Genomic DNA, 13530 nt, shown 5'->3' on the forward strand with positions numbered 1-13530 from the left:
ATGGTAAAACAATTGTGAAATAAATTTGTTTGGTTTATGTGTACTTATTTTTCAAATAAAAAAAAATACATTTTCATAAAATAAATGTTGATACTTTACTATGAGAGTATTTGTATTGTATCTAACCAATGATGGATAGTTATTGAAGCCTAGCACATTGTAAAACTAGGGTGTTTAATAGAAAATATTGTAAAATTAATTATAGGTTGAAAAAATCATACTACAATTTGCTTAGGTTTTTGTTAGAACACTATGGGTCGATGAGCAGATTTTAATGGCCATCGGCGCATATGAAAGAAGAGTGCAAAGCAGTATTGCCTTTAGGAATACTGGGTCAAAAAGTACAATATAGTTATCTCAGTGTTCTGCGTATAGTAGCTTAATATTGTTTAGTACAATAAGTATGATACTACTGCAACCACATTATATGATGGACTGTTGTACTTAACAAACTTGTTTTAATTTGACTATTTGGAGGTTGTACTTTTAAAGTACAATTTAAAAATGTCTATCATACAAATTGACAAAATAGGTGTGCTCTATGAATAATAATAATGTTGAAAATCCAGTTTTAAACCCCAAAGCAATAATTCTCTAAAACTGAATATTCTTTTATATTAGATACCACCTATTATAATTATTTTTAATGTATAATTACGTTAAAACTTTACATCTTATTTTAAATAGAGAAATAAAAATAATAAAATTAAAAATAACTGTAAATATAATTATTTTAATAAAAAAAATTATAAACATTTTATTTATGTGTATATACTGTCTATAAATACCTAAACTCAACAAAGTTAAAAAGTTTTCTTTACATTCAATGTTTTCAAATTTTTGAGTCAATATTCACATAACTATACAAGACACAAAGTATAGTTCCTATACAATATCTTAAAGTTGTTAAATATTAAGAAAAAAAAACAATTATTTTGACTAGTGGGTATGTATTTTATAATAATACAAATGTTGATCAATTTTTTTGTCCATAGAAAATGATGGTTATCAACAGAGAGAATAGAATTACTATTCTATATTAATATTTTGTTTTTATACACTTATATACATTTCACGTTGTATTTAATAACAATACATTTTCTCAGGCTAAATTTTTCATATACTTCAGAACAATCTCTGTATTCACAATTATCAACAGAATACAAAACAATAATAATAACAATAATATAATAATACTTATAGTACTTAATAACTATAAGGTTTTTACAGTATCTGTTTAGGATATTTAATTTATATGAAATACATTATATAATGAATATTTTTGAGAATTTATTGCTGAAGTATACTTAAAAAATAGGTTTTTTGTGTTTGGTTATAACTTTAACAATTTAAGAAACGTCTGATGTTTAAAACAAAAATTAACACAATTTTTTAATATTTGGCTACTACAATCTAAGGACAATTTACTTTTTAAACAATGATTTTGGACTTTGGAAAATCTTTCGTGTCTTCATTACTGACCAATAATGTCTATGGAGGTACCAAACAACCAAATTGAGTACTCCCAAGATAGTAAAAGCCTACGATAAATAAATAATAAATTAAAATATTAATAATATATTAGAAAACTAAATGTAACATACTTTCATTGCAAATAATTTTCTAGTATCGTGTTCTGGTTCTGCACACCATTTTAAGAATGTAACAACATCCTTAGCACACTGGCTTTGAGTTGCCGGAGTTCCATCTTCATATTCAATAATCTAAATTAACAATTTAGTTTTATAATTTTAGAATTTGTTTTATTTAATAATTTATAAGTGATAATTTCTTCAATACTTATAATTATTACCTCATCGTATAATGCCTGAGCCATACCAATTGCACCACCAGGGAAATAAGGATTAAAATGTTGATTTTCTGCAAGTACGACTCCTGCAGGTGGATCCATGTATCCAGTTAACAAAGAGAAAATATAATTCTGAAAATATTTGAAATTCAAGTTAATATTTGAAATTTATTTTCAATATTAAACTTGAAAATAATGTGAATAGCGCCAAAGCCACTCAATTAGTATATAAAATACAATTAATAAAACTCAAAATAAATGGTGATTTAATTAACTTAACATTTAAATTCAAATTTTAAACATAAAATTATATTACATAGAAAAATAAAAATAGAAAATAATTAATAAAATATTAAATATATATAAACAATATTTTGTTATTTACATAATAAAATAGACTCAAGTATCTTGCTTAACTATCAAAACAATTCAATACAAAACGTATTGATAAAATTCTCTAAATAAGTATTGAACATATTAGATTATTAGAAATACTAATTATTTAAAAATAAAAAAATACTCAAAACCAATTTTTTAATTAGTAAAATTACTGAAAAGATACCAAAAAACCAATGGTTCTACATGGTATAATGGACTAAGTCCCTATTATTTTGGCTGATTAAAAAATACCAATAATGAGTTTCAAATAAAACAAAAATTCTAAACCTTACTACTTCCAACATTGTATCCAATGTGACGTACAAGATGGCAAATATATATTATTTTATTTGAGACTGAATATAGATATTTAGATAATTATTTACTATAAAAATATTTAAATATTATTAACAGTTTAGTAATATTATTTACTAAAGATATTTTTGGTATAACAAATAATATATTGCAATAGTTAAAGTGTCATCAATGTTTCATAAATAAAAATAAAATATAACAACTTTACCTCTCCATCTATTCTAGCTTGCGTAATGTAAGTCAAATCTGGTGGATAAGCTCCATTATTGGCATAACGAGCAGCTTCTTCGTTAGGATAAGGTTTTGGTATCAAATCCGATAATTTTCCAGGTCTTTTAAACATAGCTCCTGTTTCATCAGGTCCATCTTCAATCTAAATTTTAATGTAAAATATTATGATAAAGTATGATATAAAAAGTAATAATGTTTACTCATAATACCATTTGTTCAGCAGCTTCAGCTTTAGCTTCATTCTCTGTCAAGCACACACCAACTAACTCTCGATATGCTAAGTACTCAACACTGTGACATGCAGCACAAACATTTTTGTATACTTCCCAACCACGACGAACACTACGAAAAAACTTTAAGTAATTTTTGTTTAACACAATTATGAAACTTTATATTTACCTGGCGTGGTCTAATGTATCAAACCAGCCATTATGATTCCATTTCTGTTTAGCCACATGAGCCGCATCGTTTGATGCATGAATGGACTGTTCAAGAGCATAAATTATAGAACTTCCACCACCAGCTAATACACCAAAACTGGTCAAAAACTGCAAAACAAATTTGGTGTAACTATTGTGCACTTCAAAGGAAAAAATACATTTCTTAAAAAAAAAATATAATACAGTCTGTAATAAAAAATAAAAAACAATATATAATGATCAAGGCTCGGAATTTTATACGCTAAAAAGTACTAAAATATGCATTAAAAAATATCAAAATATGCAATATAATATGCAGTAAAAAAATGGAAAATAATAGACTAACTACTGACTAGTGTACACTGTACAATGAAGTCGCTTACAAGCAGATGTATGTAGTTTATAACGAACAGAAATAATATTATGTATAAGCTGATAACCTAATGGTTAAACATAATTGTTTACGAATTACCTATGGTTATACAATTTGCTTATGTCATGTTACAAAATATTAATACAGTGGTAAATTTGTATAAAAATAAATACGAGCCGGCAGTGGTCACTATTACGAGTTCTCAATATTATAGAGATTATAATACTATAATTAAGTGCATTAGGAGCTAGAGCAATACAAATAATAGCTGTTGATGAATTAATTTATTTTGTCAAATGATATAAAACATAGAATTTTGGCTGTCATATATCTAATATTTTAAAAATGTTTTTAAAAATTTTTTGTTAAATCCATGAAATATGCATATAAATGTTCTTAAACCCAAAATATGTGAATTGGTACAAAAAATAACAAAATATACAAAATTATGCAAGAAAAATTTTTTATATCTGAAAAATACATACTATGAATCGATTTTGTATCAAATCAGAATTTCGAATTTCAATATGCAATTTTTAGACAAATTTGCAAATGCCTAAAGTTTCGAGCATTGCTAACAATTATAACACTTTATTATTAACACTTTTATTAATGTAAAATATCTATCATCTAACACTACAGGTATATATATTTTGTGAGATGTGTTAGTTCTCATTTATTGATCACCATAACGATTATAACACTTGTGGTGAACCTAACAAATGGTGATCAATAAATGAGAACTAACACACCGCATAAAATATATATCTGTAATGTTAGATGATAGATATTTTAAATTAATAAAGGACGAACAAAATATATATATACAATTCGGGGAGGTTCTATGTCGGGACACGACTGGCCTTTGAACATATTTGGTCAGCACGAGAGGAGATTACAAAACGATATTGCTCACGAGAAGACATCGTCGAGACGTATGTACAACATAATCACTCCAGTACCGTACACATCGGGTCTTGATATCGCTCCGCGCGATGTGTACGATACCGGTGCAATAAATAGACCGATCGTTGTACTTACGAACTTGTGGTTTTTCGACCATCTGGAGGCGGCCTTAAAAAACGAAAACGTGCTGCTCGTCATCGGTACGGAGGCGGTGGCGGCGGCGTTGTGGGTGGCGATGTGAACACTGGAAAAAATTCAACGACGACACAGCAGAAATGGCTGTTCCAGTGGTTTCCAGCGACGGCAGTAGCTGCTGTTGGGTTCGGCGAGCGGAACGCAAGAGAGGTAAAACGGGCGGCGGCGGTTGAGGACAGGACGGTGTTGCGCCACAGTGCGCGACCGATGCACACAGCTGAATCGGACGGACAAGGGCACGTTCGGGGCGGCCCTCAGTGTGGCCACACGATAACCAATCGCCCGCGCGCGCGCGTGTGTGTGCGACCTTAACCGCGGGAACGGAGTGCGTTCCACAGCCGTTCACCGTCGGCATCGATTCCCGTTCGCGAGTCTTCCCTCCTTCCCTCGCGCGCAGCAATGCGATATCATCAGCTGCACGTCCGCGCAGTGCTCGCACCACTTGTCTCTTATCGTCGCACTGATAACCGCTACGTCTCGACGGCGGAACGTATCAATCGTCAACGCGTTTCGTTCCGCGGAGACCGCGACCGAATCGACGAACGTTGCGGACGGGTTATTTACCGTCGTTTTTTTTTCGCCTTACTTACTCGTCGCCGACGGAATGAAAATTGTACAACGAAAACACTGAAAATGTACATGCGGATCGCAACGAATCGTTTTTTATTTTTTTTTTGTTTTCAACGTTTTCGCGTCGGAACGTACAATAACGTTACGACATCAACTCGAACCGTGCGATCGGCCATTTGAATCGATCTTCTTCAACAGTTTTTTCGTGAATAGATCATGGTGATCCGATCTTTTTCAAGATCGATTCGTTTTTGTGAATTCTGTTTCGTCAAACCGATTTTTCGTGCCAATCGTTGATACATTTTATGCGAATCAATTCAGTATCGACTTTTGATCCGAGTTTCCATATTTTCACTGTGCATACACTACCGTTTGTGTACTTATTACGAACTTTTCACTACGATTTAAATCGATTCACTCTCCAGAATCGCCCGTTATTATTCAGTGGCGTTTACAACAGGGCAGACCCGGTTCAAGGGGTAGGTGACATAGGCCCTCGCTTAGGGCGGCGTTCAACATTTGTAAACTATGGATAATTTTTAAGAAAAATATTACATTCACTAGTACTTACTCATGTCAAATTATGTGTAGTAAAAAATGAAACTGAAAAAACTTTTTTGTTTTATTTAAATTATTAGTGGTTTACTTGCCTACAAATGTATTAGGTAATGTATTAATGTAATGTATTAGGTAATCTAATAAATTGTTAACTTTACATAAATAAATATAATGAACTCAGAATTAAGTCTTTTAGTATTGTTTATATAAAAATAATATTTGATGTAGTATTTACATGTAAGGGGCGATAAAACTTAAATTTGCCTAGCTCTAAGTAAACGTTTGAGACGGATCTGCAATTGGGGTTTTTTAATTAACTTCTTGCACCTTATCATATATTAGTACAACAGTCATTGACAGGATTTTTAACACCAGTTCGGATTTGTAAAATGTGTAAATTTTAGAAAAATAAACAAAGAACACGACTTTATGATTGCAAAACGTTATTTCAGGAATAATAAAAATGATACATGTGATGTAGTTATGTGATAATTCGTAATACATAACATGTTGTAATTCACTCGACAGCTGTCATTCTTATTCTCGTTTATTATTGTTTACTGTTTTTGCGTGAAAAGGATATCGTTTGATTTTCTATTGGTTATATTGTGCTTGAAATATTAGTAATATTAGTTTTGTTATTTAATTTATAGAATTACTACAATACTACGCTACGTTTTCATAAAATATCAAAACGTAAATGAGTTTTTACCGACACATTACTAAAAGAAAAGTACGGACACACAAAAGATGATAGAGAACACGTTGAACCCATACCTAGACTCAATTCATGCTGAATATGAAGTCCTAGGTTCTCTCCTCAATGAACTGATAAAAACCGTGTAACACATAATTGTATTCTTCATTTATAGACAGTTCATTCGTAGATCAAAGTAAAATTGTATTAATGATATAACAATTTTGGTTTTTATATATTTTTTTCAATTTCCCTGTTCTAATGAAAACCTTTGCCCTTATTCAATATCTTCGGTCTTATCCAACCCCTTACGAAATAAAACTGGTGTCCGGATATGGTGTAAAAACATTATGGTAACCCTAATCGTAGAAATATTTTGTATAGTAATTCATCGAAATAATAATGTACGATTCATTTTTATGTTCACAATAATTTAAATATTTTCTTGTGATATTTGTCGGGGAAACATAATCCAACTATCCATTCTTGCCGACGTCGGTATTGATTATTATTAATTTCCACTTTGAGATTGCGTAGGCGCAAATCAGCTGCACGTTCGCGCACTACTTGCCGATCGTCTTGTCGCTGTACTGATAACCGCTACGTCTCGACGTCGAAATAATATAATGTGTCGAACGATATGGTTTCCGAAGACGATGAAAAGTTAAATCGTACATCAATACTGATATGGATACGCATAGACTTCGATACAAAGTTGAACGCATCATAATGAAACGGTTTAGCATTTAAAATGAAACTGTTCGAATCCGATTAAATTGTATTTCTACGGAGTATATATAAATATCCTGCATTCGATGGTTTTTGTGACACATATCTTAAAAAAAAAAAAAATCGGCTGCACCGCTGGAATCGTTTAACAGGAAAAAAAACATATTTGCTAACGTTTTTTCATTCATTCGTTCCCGATTAAATGCACTTTGAGTTTCGAACTGGGTCGACGTGTATTATATATAGAGCGTCCGTGTCGTGGTTACGTGATATTTTTTTCTCTTGGCATATTCTCAACACGGCCAAGCATGACGTTTTACCAATACCAATGTCAACAATTCTAGCGGAAAAGACGGTAAGATTTCCGGTATACTTGTCGGAAGATTGTTCAGCAAGCTATTGCTGCTATGAACCGGACCCGTAACTAGAGTGAGGCGAGCGAGACACTCGCCTTGGGCACCTGAACCTGGAGGGCGCTAAAATATCAAATTTAATTAACTCATTTTAAATAATGTTATTTCTTGTTTTGCTAGAAACCTAATTACAATTTTTCGGATTTTTCCGAATCGTATTATACATGTTAAAAGTTGTGAGTGTGACAACCCTTCGACCTAGCGGGCGCATTGCTTCAGTTCTGCCTCTGGATAAAAAATGGCTCGGTACGGCTCTGCTATGAAACAAGTGTAATCTGCGGTATATTCACTAATTCTTAAATAAATATATATATATATCACCTAAGATTCTCACCGAACTGTTTATTCAAACTTTTGTACACCGAAATTGGTTCAGAAAATATTAATTTGAAATAAAATATTTTATTACATGATCATTTTGTTATACATACAATGAAATACCCTTTTGGTGTAAATTTAGTATTGTAGAAAACACAAATTGAATACCCGTACAGAAACACACACACACACACATACACATATCGTATGCATATAATTTAATATTTAATGTAGGTACTCGTACACGCGATTTGGCCACACACCATATATAGTGACCCATATAAAGTTTCTGCAATAACGCAATACTGGAATTTATAGATAACACATAATATATTTTATACGTACGGCGGTCCTATACGCAAACAAAGTCGATCTGCAATAATTATTATTTATTAGCGGGATATTAATAGTGTACGCTTTTATACGTTTTGAAATCGTGCGATCGTCGTTGGATGTGCTTCTGTTTTATTTTCAACATTTTTATTGTCACGCGTCTAATCAGTTTTTGAACTTTTCAATGTATATACGATTGGGATGGATAAAAGACCAGAACCGTAATGTTGCGCATAGCCCTTACATACAATTACGGGCTCCTATATTAAATGTTTGCCGGACCCTTTATAAAACTTCCAAAAATACAATTTACTATATATAACAATTTTAGGAATAATATTTGTTTTTTCATTATACCAATTCGAATTCAAGATTCATAAGCATTTCAACATTAATATTGTCTATTTTATTTTTTTATTGCAATATTATTTAAATTAAAAAATAAAAAAACGAGTATATATTAATTTATATTTAATATATTTTTTTTAAGTTAAAATTTTATTTTGTGGGCTTTGAGCCCAACGAACTTGGTTATGATATCGTCAAAATTAATTGTCGAAGCCAATTCATTCTCCATAGATAAAAGAGCAAGTGAGTTTAATCGTTCTTGATTAGTTGTGGATCATTGCCACGTCTTTAGTGAATTTCCCAAGTTACTGAAAGATCTTTCTGCTTCTGCTACAGTCACTGGAATAGTACAAGACTAATACACAAGATTACTTTGTACATTTTTCGCGTAAATGGAATTTAATAGTTCGAGTGGTGGCATTACATTGCTTTTTTGAAATGTTGAAGAATATATAGTTTTCGGATATAACATTTCTTAACACATATTTTCAGATAAATTAGATTTGTATTTTTGTACAAGTGATTTTGTTTTCAATTCCAATTCTTCATTAGGTAATTCAAGGTAATAACAATTTAATATCGCTTATAAGCGATAAGGAAGCCACAAACTGCAACCAAGATAATTTCTAGGTAATCATTGGTTAATCCGCATTTTGAACTATCAAAATAGTTAAATATATAAATAAAATGTTATTTTACAATATTATTTAATGTAAAATAAGTATTTCTACTAAAATTTCGAAAATTACAAATAAATTTCAACGGGCCTACGGGCCCTTAAAATAGCCAGGCCCCTGTACTCTAGGTCTATCAGCCCCCCCTCTTTGGGAGCCCTGATGTTGTGTCTCGATTCTCCCCAACGAAGAGTGTCGTAACTCATTTTTTTTTTTTGTTTTTGAGTTAGCTACACTATCTGTTAGCGTAATTTTTTCTCTTAAAACCACGAAAACCACAGTATCTCAACTATAGCCGAAGATATTATAAAATATTATTATGTATAAATATTAAAATGTTGATTGCCCGCGAAAAAAGTCTTATCATGAGTTACCACTAAATTTAAACAAGATAACCAACGAAAACTATGGTAACTCGAATACTATAATTTATAATATTCTATTTTTGGATTTCTGCTTGCTTACCTTTATGGGTTTTAGCTTTTAGCATGATCAATTAAAATAATTATTGATAACAAGTAATGAAAGTTTTATAATTTAACATTATTAAATTCAATATTTAGATATTATATTATTAATTGTTAAAATACTAACAATATTATGTTTATTATACTTTTGCGATGGAATACACAATGAATAATATTATAATTAATGAATGCGAACAAAGTATAAATATTATTAAAATTTCTGAGATAGTTAAAACTATAATAAATTAGGTAATGTGTCATCATATGCCATATTCCAAACCTACTTACTTTCTTAATTTTAAATTATATACAATATATTGTGTTATAACTTATGAATATTATAAAATATATATATATATTACAATTATATTGAGCTGTCATAATAAATATTATTTTGATTAACTAGACATTACATGGTAATTACGTCTTGACTTATTTTTTTAATTTATTTTTCAACAAAATAATCTTAACTTGACTTACGTTTTTATTTTTGTTATTTTTGCCAGCGAAATAATCGTAACTCATAATTTTTTTTTAACCTATTTTTTATTGTCAACAAATAAAGTTGGCTGAAAATAGAATAAGTGGATTTTAAGAAAGAACCTGAAAGATTGCAAAAATAATTTTTAGATTTACAGTTTTTGAAAACCAAAATAAGATTTTATTTTTGAATGTTTATACTGTATTTCCTGAACATTTTGTTAAAATGAGTTACGACACTCTTCGCTGGGGACATCGATTTATATGTACATAATACGTATAGGAAACATTTGCAATAACGCATTATGATAACATTACGTAACACGTGTGTATCATCGTATAACGTAGTGCAGCTGTCTCTCAATTGTTGTCTGTTGGATATTTTCGAAACGAATTCGATTAAAAATTAGGTACAAATTAAAAAATAATCAGACGATTAATAATAATAATTGCATCATAAAAAAAACCCATTAATAGTTTTCAGATTACATTTTATGCTCATTTTTCCATATCTTTGTTCCAAATTGAAATTGTACTGACACATACACACATACTTATCGCATTCACAAAATGTTTTTTTTTTTTTTTTGTAAATCGTAAAACGCTAATTTTTTTCAATTATGTTATTAATTTTAATGAAATACGCATGTCGTACACATTCCAATACGATATTAGAACAATTTTGTCGCTATCGCAATTGTTATTAACGTATAATATTATGGTACACATAGGTGGTATAAAATATGTTATAGATAACATTTAAACATTGAACAATCACCAATAATTGTATATTCGTACGTATGTGTACGGTGCTTGTCATTATTGTCCATCATCTGCCATTATAATATTATAGATAATCAAGTGACATACCTTATTATAGTTCATCAGTCGCGTTACAACATTGTGCCACGTACGCGCGTGCGTTCAGCACTACAAATAATAGCTCGATTTTGCATTAAATTATCCGATATGAATATCATCTCGCAATCATGCCATCCGCACGATTCTCCTGGCAAAAACCACGTTTGATGAGAGGTCGTATTGATACCTATGGAAAAGGAATACAAACGGCCTGCGATGTTCCTATTAATTTCGTTGAGAACGTACTCGTACTATGCCTATGAGCATCTGATCATGGCGATTTTTATACAAAACCTTTGATCGAGTCTGGTCCGACGGAGTTTTAAACGAATTAATAACATTTAAGTGCAATATATAAACTAATTAAATCTTACATCTCAGCTGGCTATTTCAAAGTCTATATAAACGAGACTACATCGGGAACAAAACTAATTTACGGAGGCGAAAGCCTCTAAGCGTAACTGTTTTATTTATGTACGTTTTCGATTTCCCTGTACGGAATAATATTAAAAGAGCTATTTACGCTGATGACAGTGCTATGTATTAAAGTTCAAAGGATATTGAAACCATGACCCAGAATATTCAAACTCACTTGTACAAAATTCGAAAATGGGGAGAAATAAGAAAATAATTTCAAACCCGTAAAAAAAGCACTAGAGTCTTCTTCATTGACCGTCATCCCAAAACTCCTGGTAATTTAAAATCTCGCGATAATAGTATTCCTTGGTCACCTAACATCAAACACTTTGGTGTAATTTTTGACAGAAAATTAAACAATGGAATTCACATATCATCTCCAAACCACAACAAAGCAATCAGAGGCCAAAAATACTATACTTATCGATCAACAGATAAACATCATTATGCTAGAAATTTTTTTTCGTGCTATATGAATACTACGAACATTAATTTTATACGCAGTCCTTGTACGGGGAAATGGTGCAAAAAGTTGCATACACAAAATACAAGTTTTCCGATTAAAAGTTTCGAGGACAACACCTTACGCTCCATGGTTTGTTCGTAACGTGACACTTAATAAAGACTTCCAGCTACCTTCAAACACAGGGTACACACAAAAATTTACCATAAAACTTTTTCAATCACATCGATTTGGCTAGCAGTGTGAAATTGTACAGGCCAAGTGACCCACCGAATACTACGCCGACTCGTGCATGGATGCCCACACGATATTCTATTATAATTTCATTACTTTCTTAATTGTAAATACAATAAAACGTAGTAGCATTGTTTTGTTACTAATGTTATAGGTAGAATACAGTTCACTGCAATGGCGTTTTGAACTAATTTTTGGTGAGGAGCAAAAAGGTATACAAACATACCTCCCCCAAATTTAATCCATTATAACGGCATTTCCACCACAACGAAAAATTTAAAATTTCCAAAACACACATATATTAGTAGAGATATTTGTATAATCGGATGTACCTACTAATTTAGTCCATTCATTACATTCATTAATTATCTTGTATCATGATCTATGTAGTGTACATGGGTGTAACGATGTTGAACGTTGTATATTGTCTGGAAACGCCTAGTATTTTATTTCTGTAACGTTTTGAAATTTGTATAAAATACTGTTGGCTGTGGGGACGCCAAAGATTTTGCATAATTGTTATACCGTGCGGACATCTGGTGATCGCGGTCGTCGAATGAATTTTCAAAAACCATTCATCTATTTTTTCTAAATAATGCACTGTAACCGACCGACGACGAAAATTTGCATCGACAGACTTATGTTTTCAGCGTACTAACATACTATTACGTTTTTGAGGCTTTATGCTGTAGGGTGTGGCGTAGGTTTCATATGTAAGGTACATATTATATTTCCATTTTCTACGATATATCTAGCCACCTAGATAATTTGTGGCAGGGTGATCACCCACTCACCAAACATTTTGAAGGAGCAATTGCTCTAATATAATACCTTCGCCACGCCACTGGTTCACCGTTATGACTTATGATAGAACTAATGTTATAAACATTTTATACGCCTATTTTTCAGACCTCAAAAATTTGTGATCCGGTTGGTAATAAATGTAAACGATATTATTAGGGAAATTTAAACGGACGAAAAAAAAAAACGATCAACACAGTGAGGATGGTGAGGAGGTGTAAACACTAATAATTAAAAGAATAGTCATAATTAAAATGTTTACTTTTTTTTATACATCTTTACAGTATTATAAATAAAAATAATAATAACGACGCTTGTAAATAGGTTAAACTGTTAAGTAATTTTGTTGCTATCGCAAATGTTATTATATTGTGCTACACATGGGCGGTGTACAATATATGTTTTAGATAACATTTGAACATTGAATAAACACCAACAGTTGCATTTATTTATACGTACATGCGTTCCTCGTCATTATTGTCCACCGTGCGCTATTAAAACGTCGTAAATTACTACGCGAGTTGCGTAATTCCAAACGTG

General features: G+C 31.1%; 1 protein-coding gene across 1 annotated transcript; it reads right to left on the reverse strand.

The window, feature by feature from the left end:
- Window positions 1-1270: 1270 nt before the first annotated feature.
- Window positions 1271-4939, reverse strand: LOC112683454 (cytochrome c1, heme protein, mitochondrial-like). Its single transcript, XM_025554507.1, has 7 exons — window positions 4568-4939; window positions 3134-3282; window positions 2944-3076; window positions 2712-2876; window positions 1814-1942; window positions 1605-1724; window positions 1271-1541 (listed from the first exon to the last, which is right to left on the reverse strand). Exons 1-7 carry the CDS (start codon window positions 4628-4630, stop codon window positions 1425-1427), a joined length of 876 nt encoding a protein of 291 aa, XP_025410292.1. The 5' UTR covers window positions 4631-4939; the 3' UTR covers window positions 1271-1424.
- Between the last annotated feature and the right edge of the window lie 8591 nt (window positions 4940-13530).

This window comes from Sipha flava, unplaced genomic scaffold, assembly GCF_003268045.1.
Source record: "Sipha flava isolate LNK unplaced genomic scaffold, YSA_version1 226_pilon_pilon, whole genome shotgun sequence".
In the NCBI taxonomy this organism is placed as follows: Eukaryota; Metazoa; Arthropoda; class Insecta; order Hemiptera; family Aphididae; genus Sipha; species Sipha flava.